At 43.2% G+C, this 27661-nt stretch overlaps 1 protein-coding gene across 4 annotated transcripts in view; it reads right to left on the bottom strand.

The window, feature by feature from the left end:
• Window positions 1-27661, bottom strand: part of ARFGEF2 (ARF guanine nucleotide exchange factor 2) — a 114678-nt gene that overhangs the window by 64505 nt on the left and 22512 nt on the right. The window contains exons 4-13 of one of the 4 annotated variants that reach the window (XM_005569307.5): window positions 22821-22967; window positions 21395-21574; window positions 20498-20732; window positions 10768-10836; window positions 8691-8842; window positions 5399-5529; window positions 3639-3873; window positions 2574-2673; window positions 1714-1853; window positions 122-230 (exon numbers count right to left, since the gene is read on the bottom strand). In XM_005569307.5, the coding sequence (XP_005569364.3) occupies window positions 122-230; window positions 1714-1853; window positions 2574-2673; window positions 3639-3873; window positions 5399-5529; window positions 8691-8842; window positions 10768-10836; window positions 20498-20732; window positions 21395-21574; window positions 22821-22967 (1498 nt within the window). The remainder of the gene's footprint in view (window positions 1-121; window positions 231-1713; window positions 1854-2573; window positions 2674-3638; window positions 3874-5398; window positions 5530-8690; window positions 8843-10767; window positions 10837-20497; window positions 20733-21394; window positions 21575-22820; window positions 22968-27661) is intronic. The other 3 variants (XM_005569308.5, XM_045363090.3, XM_074005512.1) reach the window with 3 other exon arrangements.

Raw genomic sequence — 27661 nt, 5'->3', positions numbered from 1 at the left:
GGTATTTAGCAAACCAAAAAGGCTTTTTCAATTCTAAAACAACTATACTAAGACAACTGTTCCCAGCAGTCACAGGAGCCTATTAGGAATGGAGGTGGGTATGGCAGCAACGCTGTCTCACCGAGGCTGGTCTGGTGGTTGGGATTCACATACAGGTCTTTGCTCCACTCCACCATGCACTTGAGAATGGACACGAGACACTCCAGGCCTTTCTTCCTCAGGCTGAGCTCCTAAGGGACGAAGTGACACAGGAAAGAGACTTAAGAGAAAAACAAAGAGAACAGACATCTATGAGGCTTTCTCGGACCCCAGTGAGGCTATGAGATAAATCACTGACAGTCAGTGCTATTAAGGATGAAACAAACCCAGAGCTAAGAAGTGACAAGTATCAAGGATACATTGCGAAAACCCTGGACATCTCTAAAGATGCTCATTATAAACACTCCAGCAGCAAAAATATGGGACATGTGTTTTCCTAAAATGAACAACGTTATTTGGATTTTCAAAAGAAGTTTTCATTCATTGCTTGTGTGATTAAAAAAAAAACTTTAAATTTTATTATTATTTTTTTAATAACAAGGTCTTGGCCAGGCGCTGTGGTTCACGCCTGTAATCCTAGCACTTTGGGAGGCTGAGGCCGGGGGATCACCTGAGGTAAGGAGTTCAAGACCAGCCTGGACAAGATGGTGAAACCCCGTCTCTACTAAAAAGACAAAAATAAGCCGGGTGTGGTGGCAGCCACCTGTAATCCCTGCCACTCGGGAGGCTGAGGCAGGAGAATCACTTGAACCTGGGAGGTGGACGTTGCAGTGAGCTGAGATCGTGCCACTGCACTCCAGCCTGGGTGACAGAGCGAGATTCTGTCTCCAAAAATAAAAATAAAAAAAAAATCACACACAAATAACAAGGTCTTAACCAGTGACTCTGAAAAAAAGGAGAAAAGAACCTTGAATTATGCTGCAAGTGACTCTGGATACAACATATCCCCTAAACACCCACAAATGCATTCCATTTTAAGGCTCACCCTTTAAGTAAATAAAAATACTGATTTTCAAAAATAAATAGCATTCTTAAATAACAAGTTGAATATGAGTTGCAGATCATCTAAAAAAACTGCAAATATTTTAGATTCAAAACAGCATCTCGGACAGCACAGATTTCTGTATTTCTAATGACAACTATGACCATCTTTTAGGAAAAATGCCCATACACCAAAATTCCACACATAATTCCAGGGAGGTCGGAGACCCTCTGACCAGTTCATTCAGAAACCTAGAGTTAAGCATCCTATTTTCTTTGTAGGTGCTCTAATAAGGTATTCTGCTCCTAGCCAATCTCCTTTGCCTCTATTGCAGACTGGGATCCTGTTTTCCTTTGGAAGGGTGACTGAGAATGAATTTGCTTCCTATGGGTCTCAGCTCAAAGGTCACCTTCTAAGGGATACTACCCTAATGACTCCATTAAGAATTACAGCACCCCACCTCCAGCACTTCCTCTCTGCCGTCCCTGCTTTATTCTTCTTCTCTGCAGACCTTATGATCATCTGAACTGACTTCTTTAATGTCGTTTTATGATGGCAGGAAATGTGAGAATACGTATGCCTGTTTTGTTCACTGCTATATCAAGGACAGTGCCTGGCATGTGGTGGCACTCAATAAATGTTTATTGGAATGAATAAACTTTAATACAATTGAGTGTCCACAGTGTTTTTACCTGCAGAGGTGTCATTCCCAGCTCATGTCCACTTCTTCCCTGAGCAATTTTGGATAAATCATTTACAAGGCGCTCGAAAATGTTAGCAGCATTTAAATCACAGTCGTAGTTGACATAAATATCCACAACACACTGGGCATCTTGGAAAATAACATACAAGTATCAGAAATTCTGATCAAATAGCAGTTATGTTTTCTTATCAAACAAGATGTTTGCCAACAAATTTCCCCAGTGAACTACAGGCTCCAGTGGCCGCATCTCACTCAGGAAACACATGTTGGAAGTACTAGGAAGCTGGCAGAGAGGAGGTTGTTTTCAGGCCCGCTTCTGAGCAAACTGAAATCTCAGGCGGTTCATTCCACCCGTCCAAGGCTCACTTTTCTCATCAAGGAAGGGGCTAACAATTGCCTGATCCACCTCTTAAAGTTGTGTCACTCTTATAAAAATACATTAGATGCCAGACAAGCAGGATGCTTACTTTGAGGCCACACAATTGTATAGTGTAAGGTAAATCCACATTTACCATAGCACCCAATCAAAAATTGGCAGCACCAATATCTTAGGTCCTGTGACTAACAGTACTCAGCTTGTAGGTAATGTAACCAAGTGTTCCAGTTTGATGAGATTAGGGGGTTTCTGGGACATGAGACTTAGTGCTAAAACCAGGAAGTCCTTGGCAAACCAGCCTGAGTTGGTCATCCTCTAAAAAAGGAGAGGTGGGACAGGACTAGGTTAGAATTAGCCTTTTATTTCCAATCCTTCTTTAAAACTCTAAAAGGAGGAGTTAAAAGTCTTAATCTGAGCTTTGGCAAATTAAAGCATCAAAAGTCCAGTGGATGAGTGTCCCCAGGTGAAAATACCTGCACAGATCCTCGTCAGAGTCTGAATGACCATCCACCTGTGCTCAAAAGAACTTGTTGATGTTTCTAAAATGTTCAAGAAAATTTCTTTGAAAAAGACCTATATGACATAAAGACAAAGGAGGACACTAATTAACAGTTTCAACCAGGGCTCAAAACCTCCAAAGTCTTCAGAAGCCAACCCGATCCTGCAGTAAGTAAAGCACCCTGGGCAGGAGAGTGGAGCGCCCGCCCGGCTGGGCAGCGTCAGGACCCTGGCCTTGGTGGGGACGGCTGGCAGGGTAGGGGCCATCAGGGGAGCTGCCAAGTGGAAATGCAGGACCCATGTTGTGACTTTTTGGAGAGAAACCAGAAATCTGGAGTTTCATGTAAGATAGGATTTCTCAATTTGGCAACTAATCTAAATGATTTCAAACAATTTACAGACCAAACAGACATGTTTAAGGGGCGAGCCCAGCATATAGCCCATATCCTTTGGTTAAAATGAAAGGCACATAAGATCTGGGGGCAGTAACTTTTTTTTTTTTTTTGAGACAGAGTCTCGCTCTGTTGCCCAGGCTGGAGCGCAGTGGCGCAATCTCAGCTCACTGTAAGCTCTGCCTCCTGGGTTCATGCCATTCTCCTGCCTCAGCCTCCCGAGTAGCTGGGACTACAGGCGCCCACCACCTCGCCCGGCTAATTTTTTTGTATTTTTAGTAAAAACAGTGTTTCACCATGTTAGCCAGGATGATCTCAATCTGACCTCGTGATCCGCCCGCCTCAGCCTCCCAAAGTGCTGGGATTACAGGCATGAGCCACTGTGCCCAGCCTGAGGGCAGTAACTTTTTATAAAAAGATACTCTCTTACTCATTTAAAAAGTTCTGATTTACTGGGGTGCCAGCTGATGAGTATGCCATTTACCCTCCCTGCCCTTGCCCACTCCTGAGTTCCGGATGGTAAGATATGAAACATTTTCACGAACCATTTTCCTAATGCTTAGTGTATAATATTAGCAGCATTCTCAACATTGAGTATTATTATTAATAATAGTAAACAATCAAATGAAAAAACTTTGGAGTCCATACCTCTATCTGCATTTTCAAGTGCATTTTAAAGTTTGAAAGAAGAGTAAGAAAAATGGCAAGAGACAGCTCAAAGACATCAGGCACTGAAGAGACGCCGTTTTTGGACAAGGCCACACAGAGATATTGCTTGATTGCATTGATGAACATCTCGTGAGTCCTAAATACGGGGCCAGCATTTTGTAACACAGAGAGGAGCAGCTGCAGGGAAACCACCTTGGAACGCAGCTCATGGGATCTGGCAAAGAAAATGAAAAACCATAACAGTGCTAAAAGAAAAAAAGTCAAACAGTATGTTTCTTGAGAAGGCCTTGCTCCTCTACCAATGAGCAGAAGTTTAAAGAATTAATAGCACCTAAATGTCAGGAGAATCAGGGCAGATGGCATGAGGTGGGTCCTTCTGGAATTGCAGGCCCTTTGAGAACAAGAGCTGCCAATTCCTTTTTGTCTCTCTCCATCACAAAGTAGAGAATACAGCAGGAGCAAAGTGTCAACTGATTCTGGAGAGCAGGTTCTACAACTGCACTGAGAGAATCAATGACTTTACATCACTTGTGGGAGGCTGAGACACCTGGCTCACCCTATCTTAACACACCATGAAGACGGTGCTCTTTATCCACCTACCTCACAGCCCTCCCTCACCGCTGCCCATCCCTGAGTTCAGGTATGGTAAGAAATGGTACACTTTCATGAACTATTTTCTTAACACTTATTTTTATTTTTTAAAATTTACTGTTGCTCTGTTGCCCAGGCTAGAGTTCAGTGACACGATCTCGGCTCACTGCAACCTCTGCCTCTTGGGTTCAAGTGATTCTCTTGCCTCAGCCTCCTGAGTGGCTGGGATTACAGGTGCGTACCAGCACACCCAGCTAATTTTTGTATTTTTAGTAGAGATGGGGTTTTGTCTTGTTGGCCAGGCTGGTTTCAAACTCCTGGCCTCAAGTGATCCACCCACCTCGGCCTCCCAGAGTGTTGGGATTATAGGCGTGAGCCACCACACCTGGCCTATTTTCCTAATACCTATCATAGTATTAGCAGCATTCACAATAGATGAATTGAAGATTATTATTAATGACTAATGACAGGAACAACAGTGACAATTTATAAAGTACAAGGCTCCATGCTCAGGACAACACCGATATTTCATTTAATCAATCCTGTAAGATGATTTTCCATATTCCCATTTTTCAGATGAGGCTTGGTAAGACATATAACCAAGGAACTGCTCTCAGGTGGAGGAGCCAAGATCTAAATGCAGCTCTTTCTGGCTCTGAAGCCTCTGCTTTCTTCACTCCACAGCACTGACATCCTTGTAGTAGTTTGTTTACTACAAAGAAATGTTTGGCTTCCCTGTGTCCCAATCTGGGGCTTAGATCTGTATCGATGAAGCAGAGGTTTCCAAACACAACAGGGAACTGAGGTTTGCAGGTATCCTGTCCCTCCCCACCCCACATCAGGAGATTCAATCCACTAGCTAGTAAAAATGTGCTTTTTATGTGTTCAACAAACAGACTGTTTTTAGCATTCATATGCCAAGAAAAGCAAAACTGGGCAAAATCTTGGTTGGTGGGGATACAGAGACAATTCAATATGAAAGGACTATAGAGAATGCATGAGTCTGAAAGTTGTAAAACCATTCCTGCACTTACACTGACAAAGAGACACAACACTGAAAATTCTTGGAACAAGGGGAGTGTGAAACACAGTACCATGTGCTGCTGGATCATTGGATTGAAGATGGCCAAGAACTGCTGTCTGCTTACTTTGGGTCTGGAGGGCCTTCACCAAGGGGCTTCATGGACAGCTTGCACAGGGAGCGGAACACAAGGAAGGCATCCTTCTGCAGAACATGGGAGAACCTGGCAGCCACTTGATGTCCTTGTGCATCCGATTCCTAGGATTAGAAACAAACATTAGCAGGGTGTGGTGACGCGCACCTGTAGTCCTAGTTCCTCCGGAGGCTGAGGGAGGAGGATCCATTGAGCCCAAGAGGTCAAGGCTGCAGTAAGCCATGATGGCACTGCTGCACTCCACTCTGGGGAACATAGTAAGACCGTATCTCAAAAAATAAAAAGGGAGAGGACAAAACAACAGTATAACTCTTATCAAAACTAAGAAATGTAATTATCTCATGGAAATTAAAATTCTTCTATTTAATAGGGAGACAAAGGATGTGGGGGAGGGGAGGATATGACAAAATAGGAGCTATGGAGGAGCCATCACAGCAATTCTACAACCTTGTTCCTTGTTCTTCAGAGTTGGTATGGGTGGTTTAAAATGAAACATGATCAAAAGTTAAGCTGTAAAAAAACCAAAACTAATACAGGTAATTACATTAGCTTGGGTAAGAAAGGTAGTTCTAAGAACACTATTGTAAACCAGGTGCAATGGCTCACGCCTGTAATCCCAATACTTTGGGAGGCCAAGGCAGGCAGATCACTTGAAGTCAGGAGTTCCAGACCAACTTGGCCAACATGGTGAAACCTCGTCTCTACTAATCCCAGCTTCTTGGGAGGCTAAGACAGGAGAATCGCTTGAACCTGGGAGGTAAAGGTTGCAGTGAGCCGAGATCGCGGCACTGCACTCCAGCCTGGGTGACCAAAAAATAATAATAATAATAAAAATAAAAAAAAGAATACTGTTACAGCTATTGCAGGATAAATGGGTAACAAAGGATAGGTATTACAAAATAAACTTTTTTCACCTAAAAAAAGGTAAATTACATTTAAAAACAAAACATAAAAATAAAATTTTTTGGCCAGACACGGTGGCTCACGCCTGTAATCCCAGCACTTTGGAAGTCTGAGGTGGGCAGATCACAAGGTTGGGAGATCGAGACCATCCTGGCTAAGATGGTGAAACCTCGTCTCTACTAAAAATACAAAAAATTAGCTGAGAGTGGTGGTGGGCGCCTATAGTCCCAGCTACTCAGGAGGCCGAGGCAGGAGAATGGCGTGAACCTGGGAGGCAGAGCTTGCAGTGAGCCGAGATTGCGCCACTGTACTCTAGCCTGGGCAACAGAGCGAGACTGCATCTCAAAAAAATAAATAAATAAAAATTTTTTAACATATAATAAAGATTAATATCCCCCACATATAAAAGTTCTTATAATTCTTATAATTCATTAAGGAAATATGAAAACCTTCCTCCCACATGAAAAAAATGGATAAGCAATGTACCAATAAATGCAAATGATAAAGAAACATAAATGGCCTTATTACTCATCATTAGGGTAGGAGCTTTCTCCTATCAGACTAGCAAAGATGTGAATAAAGGCTGCTGCCTAGTTTTAATGAGAGAATGGGAAAATGGGTATTGAGAGATTAAAGGTGGACAGGGATTCAAGCAGTACCTTCCCAGAAGACTGACTTGGTGTTAAGGATCAAAAGCCTTAAAACTTCCAACTCCCACTCTCTTTCATTCATTTACTTATGAGACATGATCTCACTACATTTATTTATTTATTTATGAGATGGGGTCTCACTATGTTCCCCTGGCTGGATTTCTGGGCTCAAGCGATCCTCCAGCCTCAGCCTCCTGAGTAGCTGGGAATACAGAAGCATGCTATTACACTCAGCTAAAACTTCCAACTCTTGAACCATCAATACTACTCGCAGGAATTTATTCCTAAGAAGGAATTAAGAGTTATCTATAAGGATATTCATTATAGAAGCATTTCCTATGATAAAACTGGAATAATCTAAAAACCCAATAGGGAATTGGTTAATAGATTACAGTGATCCATACAGAATTTCACATGGCCATTAAAAATTTTTGTTAGCTCTACATACACTGATAGGGGAAGATGCCCACCATATAGTGTTGAGTAAACAAAGCAAACTGCCGCTTATTATATAACATGAGTCCCTTGTATAGATTTAAGTGCGTCCTCAAGGGGGTTAAAAAAAAGAAAACAAAAACAAACCAAAAAACCACCTTATTCTGGTCGGATGCAGTGGTTCATGCCTGTAAACCCAGCACTTTGGGAAGCTGAGGTGAGCAGATTGCTTGAGCCCAGTTCAAGATCACCCTGGGCAACATAGTGAGACCCTGTCTCTACAAATAATAATAAAAAATTAGCCAGGTATGGTGGTGCATGCCTGTAGCCCCAGATACTCAGGGGGCTGAGGCGGCAGGATCATTTGAGCCCAGGAAGTGAAGGCTGCAGTGAGTCGAGACCACACCACTGCACTCCAGCCTAGGTGAGAATGAGATTCTGTCTCAAATAAACAACAACAAATCCTTATTCTTTTTATGTATAAAGCATAGATATACATGTTGCATATGGATATCCAGTTTACTGGTGGCATTACAACTTAAAGGGGGATGATGATTAGGAAAAAATGTCTACAAAGTTTTCTTGGAGGAAGGAGCAATAATGAAAAAGGTTGAGAAACACTGGTAAAAAGACAAAGAAAGTGGGGTCTTGAGCGACAGTCACATCGTATTACTTCCTATTTTGAATGCTTATATTTAATTTTAAAGCAATTTTTAAGAGAACAATAAGGCTACTAAAAAGAATAATGTGGCGGACATATCTATGGGCCTGAGAGAATGTTCATAATATAAATTGTTTAAAAAGCAGGTTGCAACACAGGATACACACTGTATTATTCTATTTAAGTGGTAAAATATGTGAGATGGAGAAAAATCTAGAAGGATATAGGTAAGATGTTAACAAGGGCAATCTATGGGTTATGGATGGCTTTCCTATACATACTGACTTTCCAATACAGAGAAGGAAAGACAGGTAACTATATATTTTATTTTCCTATAATGAATGTATACTATTTTGAGAGAGAAGAAAAATAGCAAGAAATTTAAGTGTTAAAAGTCTGAGTAAACAGGGTTTAATAACGATGTTATATACCAAGCAACATTAGCACATTCTAAGAACTGAACCTGCTAATACAAAGAATATTGGCCCAGAACTCTGTGACTAATAAATGAATAGGGCTTGCTTATTTTAGTTGCTTCTTTTGAGGGAAGATTTTATTCTGCATTTTTTGAAAAAGTAAAAACGGCAATGAATTCAGAGGATGATCACTAACATACCAGATTATCTGCTGATGACAAGGACTGCCGGTCATCGGCTATTCCATTGGTCTGTGAGTTTTCATCAACTCCTGGGGGAATAGCACATTCCTGACACTCCAGTTCACCTAGAACTCTCTCAGGTTCTGTCAGACCATGCTTTTCCGCTGCTTCTTAAAACACAAATACAAAGTCATAGCCAAATTAGTACTGTACTTACCCTAAAAGGCTGCTTGACACCAAAAAGAAGTTATTCGTGAGCCTCCCAGCTGTTGCTTTTTCCCCTTTTCCTGTGCCACCAGCCCATGACTGACACAATCCTGAAAAAGCCTTGGCCAAAGTGATGCTTAAGCTTTATGAGTGTTTGTTATCCACAGCCCCACTGCCAGGGCCACAGCAATATACAATTCTCTCCAGATCAATGGTGCCTCCAGAATTGTGTAATGCAGCAGCCCTGCCCACCCCCATTCACTTTTGAAAAAGATTAGAAGCAGCTAAACATGAAAGGTACAGATTTTTTAAACGTACCATTAATAAAGGAATTAGAGAAGAGTCAGTTATGACAGAAAACCTTAGTCACAGAGAAAAAATGTAAACCTAAGCTTCTTGGCAGCCATGTGAAAAAAGGGAAATAATTAAAATAAAGAATTAAATATATTTCATCATTTAATGAAGGAAAGCATATTTGATGATCAGCAGAGCAATGAAACTCTAAGAAAACTTTATAATGTGGTTCTTTATATATACATAAGGGATATGAAACAATGAGGACAATTTTCAATAATAGCTTTACAAAGCATATTTCATTCAGTATTTATCAAGTGCCTATTATGTGCCAGGCTCTGCAGTAGTGGCTAGAGGACACGAAGTAAACAAGACAAACATCCATTACCTGAAGACTTCTTGTATAGACCCCAGAAACAAATCTAAAGGTATGAAATAAAATTTTTCTATTTTACAGGCATTTCTATAAGAAGTTAAATAAATAATAGAATATGTATATAGCTTTGTGGTACCTTAACAAAAAGATAGGGCTTAGAAAAGTGGCTTTCAAATCTTGACCTCTGTAAGAAATTAATTTAAAAAATTGTATCCCAGTATAGACACGTGCACATAAATAACTGAAACACATTTCATGAAACAATACTTAACATTATATGTGATACAGTCAGATCATTTGTACTCTGTTTCATTTTACTCTTTCATTAAAAAAAAAAAGCTGATTAAAACCTACTAAGATTTTGATTTCTAGAAATAGTAATGGTTTATTGGCATTGGAACAAAATGTTCAGCATACACCCACTGACCTGAGATTCTGGGCAGAAACCATACCATGAGGCAGTTATGAATGAAGCCTAACAAAATAAAGCTTCCCTGTACACCTGATACCTGCTGACAAGTGGAGTGTCCCCTTGACACATCAATGGCTGGCCATGAAAACTCAGCTCCAATGGACATGGATCTCAGGGCTCCAGCCCACTTCTAGAAAGACCTGGACATCCCCTAATCTACAAGGCATATGGAATGGCCCTCTGCATCTCTATGTGGAGCATCTAAGCCTAACACAGTCAGACAATGTTTCTTTTTTTTGAGATGGAGTCTTGCTCTGCCACCCAGGCTGAAGTGCAGTGGCGTGATCTCGGCTCACTGAAACCTCTACCTTCCAGGTTCAAGCAATTCTGCCGCCTCAGCCTCCCAAAAAGCTGGGACTACAGGCGCGCGTCACCATGCCCGGCTACTTTTTGTATTTTTAGTAGAGATGGGGTTTCACCATATTGGCCAGGCTGGTCTCGAATTCCTGACCTTGTGATCCGCCCGCCTTGGCCTCCCAAAGTGCTGGGATTACAGGCGTGAGCCACCGCGCCCGGCCCAGACTATGTTTCTTAAACCCAATCCAAATGAGACTAAAATCAGTCAGTAAAAACAAGTCATTTTTGAATCCCATATAAAAGATGGGCAGATGTGGGAAGATTCAGTTTCCATGAGCTCCATGAGTTCTTAGGGCAGGGAAGAGGAAACTCCACCACTAAAACATTTTGCTGAGGACTTTTTGGAGGAATGAGGCAAGAGGAAAGGCTGGGTCGTCCTTGGTTCTTACCTTTAATGGCAGATGTGACTACATCTTCCAAGATGTCCTTCACCACCTCCTGGGCTCCGTCATCAGTCCCTACACACACATCCAAATATACAAAACACACATGGGTATTTCCAGGAAAAACAAAGGAAGAAGGGGAGATTACGGGGAGTTACATTTCAGAAGGCAAAGGGTGCAAATAAGTTCTCCCCAAGGCCAAATCTGATTGTGCCAATGAAGGATAACTTCCTTGAAATCGGGAAACTTAGGCAGCATCTGTTCTGCTTTTGAGGTTCCCTTTGTGGAACACTAAAACCCCACTGGCTTGTATTACTCTCTTCCTTCCTGAGTCCCAGTGGCTCGGCCCAGGGCCCTCCCCAACACCCCCAACTTGGACGCAAGAGCTCGATTTTATCCAGCTAGGGTTCCTGGCAGAACAAATGGAGCTTTCTCTTGTGCCTTAGCCTCAGGGACCAACGAGCCTTGGTAAACGACATGCCTTCTGCTGCTCTGCCTTCCCACACTGTAAACCCAGAATCTGGCATGAGATTTCCAATGTGATAGTTAAGGATTTATTCAACTTTTATGAAATGATTCTGTAATATGTTAACCGTTTAAGTAGAAGAGGTTCGGTATCTCTAATTTTTTTTTTCTTCAGAAAACTAGTTCTAGGAAAGAGTTTATATAAACAGCTCTTGACTAGATGTTTAGAAGTAAACATTACTTTTTTTTTTTTTTTTGAGACAGAGTTTTGCTCTCTTGTCCAGGCTGGAGTGCAATGGCACCATCCCAGCTTACTGCAACCTCCGCCTCCTTGGCTCAAGCAATCCTCCCACCTCACCATGCCCGGCTAATTTTGTAGTTTTAGTAGAGACAAGGTTTCTCTATGTTGCCTAGGCTGGTCTTGAACTCCTGAGTTCAACTGATCCACCCACCTTGGCCTCCCAAAGTGCTGGGATTACAAGCATGAGACATCGCACCTGGCCGAACGTTACTCATTTATAAAACATCATGTTGACCAAAAAAACCATCACCTTAAAAAAGCAAAACCAAAATAATCCTTTGACTGTGTATTAATGAGAATTTTTAATCCAGCCACCATTTTTATGAGTTCTATGCTTGATCTACAAGGTCCTGGAGGGCAGTGCTAAGTATTTTCATTTCCATTGGGCACTTAACACCCTGGAACTATCTACGTGGCAAAGTAAATTCGTGTGGGAAATATTGATGTTATAAGCTTTTCCTAGAAGGCAAAGGGAACTTGAAGTCAGAAAACCCCAGAAACAGTCACAATCCGCTAAACTCACTTCTTATCTAAAAAGGATGATTTAGACTAGATCACTGTTACTCAAACTTTGGTCATTCTCAAACCACCTTCATAACTTTTGCCACATTCATGCACCACCATAATATTATACATTATTATGTATTTTAAATATACTGTTATGCGCCACATAACAACATCTGGTCAATGAGGAATCACGTATACAATAGTGGTCCCGGAAGACTACCAGTGGAGCTGAAAAATTCCTATCGCCTAGTGACATCATAGCCGTTGTTATGTCGCAGCACAACTTATTACTTATATTTGTGGTGATGCTGGTGTGAACAAACCTGTGCTACCAGTCATATAAAAGAAGAGTACATGCAATTCTGTATAATACATAATAATTGGTAATAAACCAGTGTGTTATTAGTTTATGTATTTACTATAATATACTTCTTTTTTTTTTTTTTTTTGAGAGAGAGAGTCGCAATCTGTTGCCCAGGCTGGAGTGCAGTGACACGATCTTGGCTCACTGCAACCTCTGCCTCCCAGGTTCAAGCGATTCTCTTGCCTCAGCCTCCCGAGTAACTGGGATTACAGGCCTGTGCCACAACGCCCGGCTAATTTTTGTACTTTTAGTAGAGACGGAGTTTTGCCATGTTGGCCAGGCTGGCCTCGAGCTCCTGACCTCAACTGACCTGCCTGCCTCAGCCTCCCAAAGTGTTGGGATTACAGGCGTGAGCCACCGTGCTCAGCCTATACTATACTCTTCATTGTCATTGCCTTCTACTTATTTAAAAAAGAAAAAGTTAACTGTAAAAAAGTCTCAGGCAGGTTCAGGAAGCATTCCAGGAGCAAGTATTGTTATTATAGGAGATACCAACTCCATGTATGTTACAGCCGCTGAAGACCTTCCGGGGACAAGATGTGGAGGTGGAAGACAGTGATATGAATAATCCTGACCATGTGTAGGCCTAGGCTAATCTGTGTGTTTTGTGGCTTAGTTTTTAACAAAAATATTTTAAAAGTTTTAAAAACCTAAAAATTTAAGAAATAGAAAAAAAAGTTTATAGAATAAGAATATAAAGAAAAAATATTTTTGTGTATCTGTGCCATGTGTTTGTTTTTTTGTTTTTTTTTTGTTGTTGTTGAGACAGAGTCTCGCTTTGTCGCCCAGACTGGAGTGCAGTGGCTGGATCTCAGCTCACTGCAAGCTCCGCCGCCCGGGTTCACGCCATTCTCCTGCCTCAGCCTCCCGAGTAGCTGGGACTACAGACGCCCGCCACCTCGCCCGGCTAGGTTTTTGTATTTTTTAGTAGAGACGGGGTTTCACCGTGTTAGCCAGCATGGTCTCGATCTCCTGACCTTGTGATCCGCCCATCTCGGCCTCCCAAAGTGCTGGGATTACAGGCTTGAGCCACCGCGCCCGGCCATGTGTTTGTTTTAAACTAGATGCTATTACAAGACCCAAAAGTTAAAAAAAAAAAAGTTTATGAAATAAAAATGTTACAGTAAGCTAAAATTAATTTATTATTGAATAAAGAAAATTATTATTATTATTTTTTGAGATGGAGTCTCGCTCTGTCACCAGGCTTGATGCAGTGGCACAATCTCGGCTCTCTGCAACCTCCGCATCCCAGTTTCGAGCAATTCTCCTGCCTCAGCCTCCTGAGTAGCTGAGACTACAGGTGTGCGCCACCACACCCAGCTAATTTTTGTATTTTTAGTAGAGACGGGGTTTTACCATGTTGGCCAGGATGGTCTCAATCTCAACCTCGTGATCCAACTGCCTCGGCCTCCCAAAACGCTGGGATTACAGGCGTGAGCTACCGTGCCTGGCCAGAAAATTAATTTTATAGGCTGGGCACAGTGGCTCATGCCTATAATCCCAGCACTTCAAGAGGCCAAGGCGGGTGGATCACCTGAGGTCAGGAGTTCGAGACCAGCCTGGTCAACAACAGAAACTCAGTCTCTACCAAAAATACAAAAATTAGCCAGGCGTGGTAGCAGGCACCTGTAATCCCAGCTACTCGGGAGGCTGAGGCAGGAGAATCACTTGAACCTGGGAGGTGGAGATTGCAGTGAGCAGAGATCGTGCCACTGCACTCCAGCCTGGAGGACAAGAGCAAAACTCCGTCTCCAAAAAAAAAAAAAAAAAAGAAAGAAAATTATTTTTATAAATTTAGGGTAGCCTAAGTGTTTATGAAGCCTGCAGTGGGATATGGTCATGTCCCAGGCCTTCACATTCACTCACTGCTCACTCACTGACTCACTCAGAGTAACTTCCAGTCCTTCATGCTCCATCCATGGTAAGTGCCCTATACAGGTATATCAGTTTTTATCTTTTATACCGCATTTTGACTGCACCTTATCAAATCCTTACCACTGTGTTACCAATGCATATAGTATTCAACGCGGTAACATGGCGTACAGGTTTATAGCCTAGAGGTGAAACTGCCTATGACCCATTTCTCAGAACATAACCCTGTTGTTAAGCAATGCATGACGGCAAGTATTTACCAGTGCTCTTTAAGTTAACTCACCTTAAGCAATAAAATTCACAAAATAACAGTTTTCATATGTTACTTACATTTTCTGAATGCATATTAAAATAAATGACCTTTAAAATATAAAACGTTCTGGTGGGGCATGGCAGCTCATGCCTGTAATTCCAGCACTTTGGGAGGCTGAGGTGGGGAGGATCACTTGAGCTCAGGAGTTTGAGACTAGCTTGGACAACACAGCAAAACCCCATTTCTACAAAAAGTATAAAAATTAGCAGGGCATGGTGGCACACACCTGCAGTCCCGGCTCCTCGGGAGGCTGAGACAGGAGGATCACCTGAGCCTGAGAGGCAGAGGTTGCAGTGATTTGAGATTGCACCACTGCACTCCAGCAGGCGTGACAGAGTGAGACCCTGTCGGAAGGAAGGAAGGGAGGGAGGGAGGGAGGGAGGGAGGGAAGAAGGAGTAAGGGAGGGAAGGGTTCACTTACACAGCATCTCACCTCTTGTAATTTGGTAAACATGACTAGATATTTCTAAGTTCCTTTTCCAGTCCCAACCTTCTCTGATGCTATGATATTAATAAAAGTATGGTGACAGTTTCCAATCTGTATCATACATTCCAAAGTACACAGCACCTCATTTACATTCAACACCCAAGAAATATCAATTCATTTTATCAGAGAAGCTACAGGCTCAGTGAGTTAGACCAGAGGCTATAAAGTGGTGACTGGTAAGTACCTCTGCCTGTACATATGTATTGCTTAGCCTATCTGCTGCTTTTCAAAACTTGAATTAGCTGCCAATGTTTAAAAACCATGAGACTACTCACAAAAAACAGAAAGGGCTTCTATTTAAAAAACCCAACTCTGTGGCAACACTGGGCCACAACTGGCTGGAACCAGGTGAGGCTGCCCTCTTCAGCCAGGGCACGAACTCAGCTGATACCTTGTTGCCTCAGTCCTCACCACTCCCAATCAACTCCCTTCCCCTGGGGCCAAATGCGAGGCACCATCACACTTGGACCAGTGTTGTTACTGCACAGTAAGCAGGAAAGTAACATGTCTGTCAAGAGCAAATAGGAGGCTGACTGGGCAGGGTGTTTTAAGAACATCAGAGAAAAAATGTTCCCTTGTAGAAGTGAATTCAGCATGGAGCCTGCATGTCTGATCCAGGTCCCTGCTCTGCCACTTCCCACTGTGGGGACTTAAGTTACTTAACCTCCCAAAGCCTCAGTTTCCTTACCAGTAAACAAAGCCCTGTGAGAATGATACACACAAAGCATTTAAAACAGTGCCTGAAAAAAGTGAGCTCTCAAATGCTACTTTTTATTAGGCCTGTGTGTTTATATGTAGGTGCTTGTCCTCATGATAGAAGCCTGCTCATTTCTGTCACCTGCCTGGCCCTGCAGACTAAATCCATAATGAAAATTTCCAACGAATCACACTGCAAGTAGTTTCAGTTAGTTAAAACCTTCACTATCTTTCATTCCTAAGGAGAAAAACAAAATTCCACGTCAGCACGGATCTCCTCTTTCCCTCATGGCAGTTTTTCCATTTAAACAGCATCAAGAGCAACATTTTTTGGAGGCATAGAGTATATAACTCATATTCCTTAATAGGCAGGATCCATAATAGTACTTACGCAAAATCGAAACATTCTCAGGCCAGGAAGGGCTAAGGAGAGTCAGAGAGCCCGAACACTGGCAGAAGGTTCCTCAAGAGGGAGATGCTAAGGAAAAACCCCAATAGAAGCTCCAAAGCAGAAGACTCCACCCAGGAACCGTGGACTGCTTCCCTTGCTGACCTGACAGCCCTGGACAGGTCTCAGAAGAGTCTTTGCTGGATGTTGTGATAACCACTACTAAGTCCGTTGTATCTAAGTTTCAAGCATGCTGTGAAAGTGTTCGATAAGCAAATCAAATCAAATCTTTGAAAGGTACAAAGAATCTACTCAAAAAACACAGGTTCTGCTGGTTCCCTGGGATGTCACCACCATTACTGATTAGGCACCAGACCCTACCTGTTTCAGACTCCGTCCTGAAGCCAAATAAGAGGGCCACCTTGACTAGGTTCACATAGGAGAAACCTTGCTGCCATTCCCTCTCTAGCCAGCTGGAGAACACTCTCTGGTAGGCACTGCCAGTTCCCTAACTCATATCCTTCCTAACAGATCCTGAATTTTGTTTTGGGAGGGAATGTGCCTACATTTCTCAGCCTTTCTTGCAGAAAGGGTGATCATGTGATGAAGTTATAGCCAATGAGGGGTAAGCGTAAGTTATCAGGGGTGGCAACAAGTTCCAGAAGACTCCTCTTTAGAGGAGTGACTCAGCTGGCAGAGTTCTTTAGTCCTACCTCTTCCTCTTTCTTCCTACCTGGAACAAAACGACAGGATCCTGAGCCATAGATGACCCTAAGGATAGAAGTCACATGCTAAGAATAATGAGGAAAAAATGGGAGGAGTCTGAGTTCTCTGTCCAGTTAAATAGGGAGCATGAGGGATGGTGAGGCGGTAAGATTCATTCAGTCAACAAACTGAGTGTTTATGTGTCCCGCACAATTCCAGGCATTTGGAACATATCGCCGTCTAAAACAAAGATCCTGGTTGGGCGCAGTGGCTCATGCCTGTAAACCCATCACTTTGGGAGGCCGAGATGGGTGGATCACCTGAGGTCAGGAGTTCGAGACCAGCCTGGCCAACATGGTGAAACTCTGTTTCTACTAAAAAATACAAAGTTAGCCAGACGTGATGGTGTGAGCCTGTGGTCCCAACTACTCAGGAGGCTGAGGCAGGGGAATCGCTTGAACCTGGGAGGCGGAGGTTGCAGTGAGCCGAGATCTCACCACTGCACTACAGCCTGGGCAAGAGAGCGAGACTCAGTCTCAAAAAAAAAAAAAAAAAAAAAAAATGCAAAAGGTGAGTTAAGAAATCCACAAACACATAGGTAATTCTACATGGTATCTGTAAAAATGTACACACACTGATGTCTGATGTTGGGAGTTAAAAGTCTGAATCCTAAAAACAAACTTTAACTCCTGGCCTCAAGTAATCTGCCTGCCTTGGCCTTACAAAGTGCTGGGATTGGAGGCATGAGCCACCACAGATGTTCAGGTCTACTGGTGAATTATCTTCATCTACACAAATAACATGGGAGGCAAATTACCCCAGGAAGGCTGTGGAGGGGTTCCCAGTTAATTAAACTGGAAAACATTATGTTGAATGCCGAGTCAGCAGTACAGTGAGTGTCCATTACAGTTAGCTATGTGACGGTGATTACTACAGGACAGTCTGTGGGAGAGCCCCATGGTTGTGTCCAACATCCGCACACTTTAGTAATATGTAAAAATAATAGCCACAGAGGCACTAGAGCTCAGGCCTTTCACTGGTACTTGAGGCCTGGACTCCAGCCCTGGGTACTTGTCTCTCTTGTCTGCCTTGTTCAACTCCCTCTTCTAAAGGACCTGTTCTTTCTTTAGAGCCCAGTCCTGAGAACTGGAAGTCATTTGCTCCTTTAAGATTGACTGACTGGGCCGGGCGCGGTGGCTCAAGCCTGTAATCCCAGCACTTTGGGAGGCCGAGGCGGGCGGATCACAAGGTCAGGAGATCGAGTCCACAGTGAAACCCCGTCTCTACTAAAAATACAAAAAAAAATTAGCCGGGCGCGGTGGCGGGCGCCTGTAGTCCCAGCTACTCAGGAGGCTGAGGCAGGAGAATGGCGGGAACCCGGGAGGCGGAGCTTGCAGTGAGCCGAGGTCGCGCCACTGCACTCCAGCCTGGGCAACAGCGTGAGACTCCGTCTCAAAAAAAAAAAAAAAAAGATTGACTGACTGATTTAGAGATAGGGTGTTTATTTATTGAGAGACAGGGTCTTGCTTTTTTGCCCAGGCTGGAGCACAGAAGGCTATTCACAGACACGCTGCAGCCTCAAACTCCTGACCTCAAGTGATCCTCTTGCCTCAACCTCCCAAGTAACTGGGAATACAGGTGTGTGACATGGCGCCCAGTCCACTTGCTCTTTTTAAAGGTTACAGCACACCTCCATTCTGACCCACTATTTGCAGGTCTGGGGTTTGCTTCTCCCAGGCAATCTGATTCCCATGTTCCTGTAAAAATCTCATAGGATGCACCAAGTATTGGCCACAAAATCCACAGCAACATGCTAACTGTAAATTATTTTCTCTTTGTTAGAACAGAATTTCAAGTTACTGTGTTTCTGCAAAACTGTATTCTAGCAATAACATTTTCTCCCCATTCATTCAAAAAATGTATTTGCTCAATGTCTGCTGCGTGTGCCAGGCACCATTCTAGGTGTTGGGAATATAGTGGTGAGCAGGGCAGCCTAGGTTTCAGTCCAGGAACAAGTGAACAGAACCCTTCAGTAATTTCAGGTATTGTAAGTACTATGGAAAAAATAAAAGATAATGGGACAGATATGACGAGGAGCTACAGAAGTTGATCAGGGAAGCCTCTCTCAGTCTGAACTGAGATACCTGAAGATAACAGGGGGTTCAGAGGCAGGGAAGGGACAGTAAGTGCAATGGCACTCAGGCAGAAACAAGCACAGCCTTTCAATAACCAGAAAGGGCACCTGTGAATTGTGTAGCAAAAAAGAGAAAGAGAGGTATAAGCTACGAGGACAGGGCATAGATTTCAGTCAGAATGGCACAGGATGGGGAATTATCAAAGGGGTTTGAGCAGGGGTCATGTTCTAATTCATGCTTTTAAGAGATCACTTTGGCTGCTGTACAGAAAATGGGCTAAAGTGGAAGCACTTTTGTGCAGCTCATAGAGACTTGGTTTTATATCTGCACAGCTATGCTTATTACAGTGCATTTAAATATTAACATTTATTGACTGATTACACCTTAATAAGGGTTACAGTAAAAACCTGGTCCTTTTCCTAGAGAGTTACAAAGGCAAAGATGACGACAGACACAGAGGGTGGGCCAGGGGATGCTGAGCACCTTCCTTAGGACTCTCGACAGCAGGAATAAGTAGATGGCAACTCCGCGCTCACCCTGAGACAAACACCATTCTTGGTGGCAATTTTTTCTTTTGTGCTTTCCTTGAGTAAACAAATACCGAACAACATTCCAGCAACAACACTTGGTCTGTTCTCATGTACATCAAGCAGTCTGTTAAATTATAAAGGAATAAAACCTGCTCAAATATGTGCACTCCAGTAGGGAACATACTACCAACAGAAATCATTATCAGCAATGTGGATGAAGAAGAAATTAGATCAGTTAAGAAGACAGGTCAGATATTTTGTATAGAACAACCTGCTTGAGTGAAGAAGCATTTGACAGAATCACTTGGGAAAGGAAATTCCTGAAAAAATACCAATTTTGGATCTGGTTCCTACAAACTGCCCAGAGAGAGATATGAACAGTTAGACGTATCATAACAACTCAATCTAGTATTTCATTTACTTTGAGAATATAATCAGGTGTCGGTTAGCCTCTCACTTAAAAACCCAACAAAAACAAGTGATGTACATGGTCACCAGAAGAAGAAAACAAAGCTATCTGAGCATGTCTATCCATCCATCCACCTGCTACCTTCTGGCTCCTTCCACGGATATCTATGAGTGGCACTTGGCAAGGCACGGAGATCCAGTGTAGACATCAGAATCAAAGCCCTTGTCCTCCTGTGGACACTGAGTAACTAATCACCCAATCAATTAACTACTGAAAGGTAAGTGTCCCAACCTGAACCTGTTGCACTGAGGCTGAAATGAAGAAGTAGCAGCTAGATACATCCCAGTACTAGTTAGAGAAAACAGCACAGCTGACAATGGGACACTCAACATCATGCCTCGCTGGTTGTGTTCCCTAAGAGAAAAGCAAAGGGAAAGACCCAGAAAGAGACAAGCTGTTATCAGAGGTTTCCTGCAGATGTTATGACATATGCTTCCTCCGCCCCTCACACAGGCTGATTCCCTCTCACACTTGGAAAAAGAGCCATACCGTATCAGCCCGTACCTGACAGTGATGAGCCTCTTTCTCTGGGCGCATGTCCATTTTCTGTGCTTACTTTTCCAGAATCACTCCTGGCATGTTCACCGTTGGTTAAATCTGTTTTTTCGGGAGTTGTTGGTTTGCTTTGTGCCTGACTGTGCTTCAAACGAACGAACTTTGGGGATACTGCTGCAGCGTGGATCACAGGGGACTGGGGTTTTGACTGGATTGGTTTTTCCAGTTCTCTGGCCTCCTGCAACTAAAGGCAACAAAAGAGGAATACAATCTAAATAGTCTCAGCATTTTGGTAAGGAAGAAAAATTATGCCAGTCTATTACTTAAAAAATTTCCTGGGCTGGGCGCGGTGGTTAACACCTATAATTTCAGCACTTTGGAAGGCTGAGGCAGCAGGAATTCTTGAGCCCAGGAGTTCGAGACCAGCCTGGGCAACATGGTGAAACTCTGTCCCTACAGAAAATTTAAAAATTAGCTGGGTGTGGTGGGACATGCCTGTAGTCCCACCTACTTGGGAGGTTGAGGTGGGAAGATTGCTTGAGGTGGGAAGATTGCTTGAGCTGGGAAGGTCAAGCCTGCAGTGAGCCGTGATCATGCCAGTGCACTCCAGCTTGGGCGACAGAACAAGACCCTCTCTCCAAAAAAAAAAGAAAGAAGTCCAGCCACAAGGATAACATATTTAAAAGGAAATTCTTTTGACAATCTCCAAACAAATTCTGAACACAAATTTCAAAACCCGTTAGTTTCTCTGATGTTTAAAGCAAGAACAAAAGCACAGTACAGAGAATCCACAGGCAGAAGGAGTACCTTTAAAATGCTAGCAAATCTTCACAGGCACCGAGGTCACACATGAGAGTTCAGAGAGCAATGATGTCTTGCCCCTAGCACGTAAGTGCTGTCACTCACCACTTGGTTTTCCATGCGGGTGAAAATGACGTTGAGCATCTGAGTAAGGGTAGCCTTGGCAGTGGTTTGATTGATGAGATTTTTGCTGGCCAAATAGATATTGTAACATGTCCTCACCGTCTGCAGGATAGTACCCTCATGAATTTCAATGTGTGGGGAAGTCACTGCGGTCAGAAGAGCCTAAAACAGAAATCCGCGACCTTCACCATCAGGAACGCACATCACCTTCCTGCCCTCCTATGGCCACACTTTTCTACAGGGTCTGGTTTTGTTTTTCTTTTGTGTGTATGTGTGTGTTTTTTTTAATAAATTGTAAGATGGCTCTGCAAATTAAACTAGATGATTATTATCAAGAGCCAACTCCTATGGCTGTTAGTTGAAAAACAATGAACAGTTCTATGAAATCCAAATCACTGGAAACGAATAAATTGTGTTGAAGCAGACTTTCTACTGGCTCACTTTTTAAAAAGTCAAACTTCTAGCCAGGCAGGGTGGTTCACTTGAGGTCAGGAGTTCAAGACCAGCCTGGCCAACATGGTGAAACCCCATCTCTACTAAAAATATAAAAATAATCCAGGAGTGGTGGCACATGCCTGTAGTCCCAGCTACTCGGGAGGATGAGGAACAAGAACTGCTTGAACCTGTGAGGTGGAGTCTGCAGTAAGCCGAGATTGCACCACTGCACCCCGGCCTGGGCGACAGAGCAAGATTGCCTCAAAAAAAAAAAAAAAAAAAAAAAAAAAAAAAAGCCTAACTTCTGAATTTTATTTAATACTGATTGAAAAACCTACAATGAATAATACGACAATTATCTCAGGACATGTAACACTCCAAAGTGATCTCACCCAGATTAATCAGAAAATACATGTTTCAATGGTGGTCAGTTTCCCAATTCCCTGGTGGGTTTTCAAGAGAGCTTTAAGAAAGGTTTATCCAGCATGGAGCCCTCCCCTCATAATGCTAATACTTTCAGGACTTAAGATTTGGATCCTTGGCTACACCCGTCCTGATCCTTTTCTCAGACAAGCAGATGGTACTATCTGTGCCAAACCATTCTTGGCAGCAGAAATCGAACAGGGAAGTAGGACAGAGGCAAGTCAGAGATAAGAATATCAACAAAGACCCACTGAGAAATACAGACTGGGAATCCAGGGTTAACTAGAGGATTTCAAGACAATTTAGTTCACAAGCAATTTACATTGTTATTAGCTGAAAGGTTTACTTTGAAAACACACCTGGTTCCATTTTTCTTGTCTCAGTTCATGCTAATAAATTCTGACACCTAACAAAAGATCTAAGTGATGCTTAAATTTTTCTGTTCCACCTCAGCACCACCTGAGACAACACATGGTAAATTAGAAATCCAGATTCCCACAGGGACTTGCTTTCTAATTTAAAAACCAGACAGGCAAACAAATAGGTATACCTTAATTATTTGTAACTGAACCCCTTCATCGGTCTGAGGGCCCTGAAAACAATTGCAAATGGTTTCAACAATTCTGTCGATCAGCCGCTTCCCAGGGGCTCCACTGTCGGGGGCGTTGCCAGTGATGTGCCCATATGCGATGAGTTTCTAAATAGAGAGAAAGAACAGAGATTATAAATTTCTGCTTGGCCAGGACTGAGGCCTTCTGTGGCGGCCCACAACAGCAAAAGAGAGGCACTTCCAGTTCCTACAGAGTCCTCTGCTCCCCAGGAGCCAGGCAGGCATAACCACTCTGTGACCACAACCCTCGTCCTGTCACCTGACAGCAAAAGATGCCTGCAATGGAGACACAGTGTCCGATGAAAAATGCAAGGTATAGAGCACTCCCCAGTATGCAACCATCTCTACAAACCTGAGGAATTAAAAGCTATACATACTCAAGACAGAGAGAAGATTAGTGGTTGTCTAGAGTTAGGGGGGTGGCGTAGGGAGACACAGGGAATGATTGTCAATGATAATATAAAAATGGTCTAAAGTTAGGTTGTGGTAATGGTTGCACAACTCTGTCAATAAACTAAAAATCACGAAATTGTGTGTGTGTGTGTGTGTGTGTGTGTGTGTGTGTGTGTGTATATATATATATTTTTTTTTTTGAGACAGGGTCTCACTCTGTTACCTAGGCTGGAGTGAAGTGGTACGGCCATGGCTCACTGAAGCCTCCACCTCCCAGGCTCAAGCAATCCTCCCACCTCAGCTCGAGTAGCTGGGACCACAGGCACATGCCACCAAGCTAGTCTAATTTTTCTTTATTCTTTGTAGAGACGGGGTCTTCCTATGTTGCTCAGATTGGTCCTGAACTCTTGGGCTCAAGCGATCCTCCTGCCTGTAATCTCAAAGTGTTGGGATTACAGATGTGAGCCACTGCGCCTGGCTTGAATTACACTTTAAATGGATGAATTGTATGCACGTTAATTTTATCTCAAAAAGCTGTTTTTATATATACATATATATATATATATGTGTGTGTGAATATGTATCTTCTTTCAATGGAAAGATACCTAAGAAACTAATAACATAATTGCTTGACGGAGGAGAACTAAGTAGCTGTGAGCCGGGGTGGGACTAAGACACTCTGTAGTACATCTTTTCATTTTTTTCAATGTTGAATCGTGTCAGTGTATTTTCCAAAAATTAAAGTAAAAACTTCATCTGCAAAAAAATAACTGCATTTCACACTTACATCAATAGTAGTGTGTTTCACCCACGAGCAGCTGCTTGGAACCTGCCCTCTCTGAGAGGTTACAGATCGGTCTGTGCCACCTCACCCACAACTGGGATGTCAGCATGGAGGACAGAGCTGGAAGGAACCTAAAAGGTCAGCAGGAGGATGATTTCTAAGCCTGGCTGAGAAACAAAATCACCTGAGGGAGCTCAATAAAAACACAGGTTCCTGGACTCCAACCCAGACCTACTGAAGCAGAACTTCCAGGTGGAGCCCAGAGATCAGTGTTTTTCTCCAAGCTATCCAGGTTATATTGATGGTTGGTTAGATAAAAGAATCACTCATCTGGCACGTATACATGTGAACTCTAAGGCATTCTCTGCCTCCAGTGACTTGGTGAAGACTCCTACAATTGCTGTTCTGTTCTTTCTCCTTTTGGCTTCTAGCTGGTCACATGCTTCTGCTCATACCAGGGGGACTCAGGGTCCTGACGTTATCTATAGAGCAGCCACCACTGTGGGAGGAAGACTGGCCACTCTGCAGAGGTCCGACACTGTTTCTCAATGGCTTTTCCCCTTCCTTAGCTAGTGAAGTGTCACCATTCAATAAGCAGAAAGAAAAATGGATTGAGAGAGTGGCTGAGAGTAGAAATGCAATACTACTGGATGGAGCAACTGAAGGAGCAGGAGAGAGGCCTGCGCACACTCTGCTGCTCAAGTCCAACCCCCAAATCTCCAGGTGGAGGGTGTCGCCTGTGAAGGTCAAGTCCAGATGCCCTTTACCTCACCCCTCACATTGCTGCTGCTGGTGCAGGCTTCCTAGGAGGGCAGGGCTGTCTACCTGGAAAATGAGCTCTGGTTTTGACATTGCTTGTTCTTACATCTAACAGACTCAAGTCTGTTTTGTGCACTGGATTGCAAGTGGGGTGGTCTAGGAACTCCTCAAATGTGAATGCTGAAAAGCGGGCTCCAATACTGATGCCACAAAGCAAGCTGGACATGGATTACTACTTTTGTACTTTAACTAAAGTATGAAAAGGACAGAAAGTATCCTCCCCTCTATAGACTTCTTAAGGGGCACATTACCCTTCAAATCAGAAAGAGTTTTAAGTATGACTTCCCCCCTCATCTGCGCAGTGAGATAAGGCCAGGAGAAAGAAGAGTTCCTGTATCCTGTGGATCTCTGGTTCTGCTTTCTCATCCTTCTCTGTGACAGACCCTGTTCTGGGCACTGGGGATACAGCAGTAAGACAAATGTAATTATTTTTCTCATAGAGTCTACATTCTCCAGGGAAGCACACCAAAGCTCAAAGTTCTAACTGGGACCTGTAGGGCCATGTGTGACTTGTAGATACTGCCCCCTATCTCCCACTGTCCTCCAGGTAGATGTCCCCACCTTGTTCCTTGCTAACGCCATGAGCGGTGGGAAGAGGGACACAGAGGGAGGCCTCTGGGCAGCTGGCCCACTGACACATGAATCAGGGCTTGCACAGGGACATTCTGCCATGGAGTGGAAGATGATGACAATATAATCCACTATAACAGGCCTTTATAGGACTCACTGCATGAAGGAAAATGCTATATGGTTGGTTTGTTGGTACAGAATAGGACATACTTAGTAATAAACAGAGGTTGCAGTAAGTAAGCTATATTACAAGTTATCCCACTCACATGAATGAATATATTTGGTACAAATTAAATCTTCTACCTCACTGGTCTCTTCTGAAGTTGGTTCTATTTATTTTGCCTCAGTGATAGGAATCCAAAGAGTCACCTCTGACCACAGAAACTGAGGCATGTCTCCAAGGAGGCTTGCACAGAGATGTTCACTGTAACTCTGTGTGTGAATGCCTCCGTACAGGGGAGCGATAGATGAAATGGTGGCACGACACACCATATGCCAGTCAAAAGAAATGCACTAGATCCACATGGAGCAATATAGCTAGAGCCTAATAACAGTGTCGAATGTAAAAAGCTGCAGAGAAACTTGTAAAAGTGATATCATTTATTGAAAAAAAAAAAAAAAGAGAGAGAAGAGAAGAGAAAATTATACACCTAAACAGGCAATTGGGTTTGGGGCTGGTGGCCCAAGGAACTTCATTTTATCTGTAAAGTTCTAAAAACTTTTTAACAGAAAATGTAGTCATGTACAACTTATATAATTAAAAAACTGATTTTTCGATGTGCATTTAAAAAATCTAAAGTTTTCTGAAAATGAGAGCTAAAAGATAATGTTTGTGGCATAAACAGGGCAGCTTAGATTAATGGTTTCCTGTAGCCTTCACTGGGATGTAAAAAGAAAATGTTAGAATTTTATTTATATTTTTCTAATTGTCCTTTGCAAAGATATATTTTTGCATGCTTTACAATATATGTACTTTATTTACTTACTTATTTTGAGATGGGGTCTCATTCTGTCACCCAGGCTGGAGTGTAGTGGCATGATCTCTGCTCACTGTAACCTCTGCCTCCCAGGCTCAAGTGATCCTCCCACCTCAGCCTCCTGAGTAGTTGGAACCACAGGCGCATGCCACTATGCCTGGCTAATTTTTTGTATTTTTAGTAGAGGCGGGGTTTCCCCATGTTGCCCAGGCTGGTCTTTAACTCCTGAGCTCAGGCAATTCGCCTGCCTCGGCCTCCCAAAGTGCTGGGATTAGAGGCATGAACCACTGCGCCTGGCCAGATATATACTTTAATAACAGTAACATGTGTAAATAAAGAGTTTTTTTGTAGAAATGAGGTCTCACTATGTTGTTCAAGCTGGTCTCAAACTCCTGGGCTCAAGCAATCCTTCCACTTTGGCCTCCCAAAGCACTGGGATTATAGGTGTGAACCATCACGCCCAACCCATAACTTAACTTTATTTTTTGGAGGCAGAGTGCAGTGGCACAATCCTGGCTCACTGCAACCTCCACCTCCTGGGTTCAAGTGATTCTCCTGCCTCAGCCTCCCGAGTAGCTGGGATTATAGGTGCGTGCTACCACACCCAGCTAATTTTTAGTATTTTTAGCAGAGACAGGGTCTCACCATGTTGCCCAGGCTGGACCTGAACTTCTGAGCTCAGGCAATCCACCCGTCTCGGCCTTCCAAACTGCTGGGATTACAGGAGTGAGCTACCGCACCCGGCCCTAACCTATAATTTTAAATTAAAGAAATATGAATATATTGGGAGGATATCCTCAAAAATGGTTTTATTATTCACTTGAGGCCGGGAGTTCACGACCAGCCTGGGCAACAAAGTGAGACCCAGGTCTCTACAAAAAGTAAAAAAAATAACTAGCTGGCTGTGGTGGCACATACCTGTAGTCCCAGCTACTCGGGAGGCTGAGGTGGGAGGATAGCATGAGTCCAGGAGTTTGAGGCTGCAGTGACCTATGATCAAGCCACTGCACTCTAGTCTGGGCAACAGAGTGAGACCCTGTCTCTTAAAAAAAAAAAAAAAAAAAGGAAAACTGACTGGGCACAGTGGCTCACACCTGTAATCCTAACACCTTGGGAAGCCGAGGTAGGCTTAAGCTCAGGAGTTCAGGACCAGTCTGGACAACATGGCAAAACCTTGCCTTTACAAAAAATAGAAAAATTAGCACGTGGTCCCACCTACCCGGGAAGTTGAGGTGGGA

The sequence above is a fragment of the Macaca fascicularis genome, chromosome 10, assembly GCF_037993035.2.
Source record: "Macaca fascicularis isolate 582-1 chromosome 10, T2T-MFA8v1.1".
NCBI lineage: Eukaryota > Metazoa > Chordata > Mammalia > Primates > Cercopithecidae > Macaca > Macaca fascicularis.
This window is presented reverse-complemented; position numbering and strand designations above follow the sequence as displayed.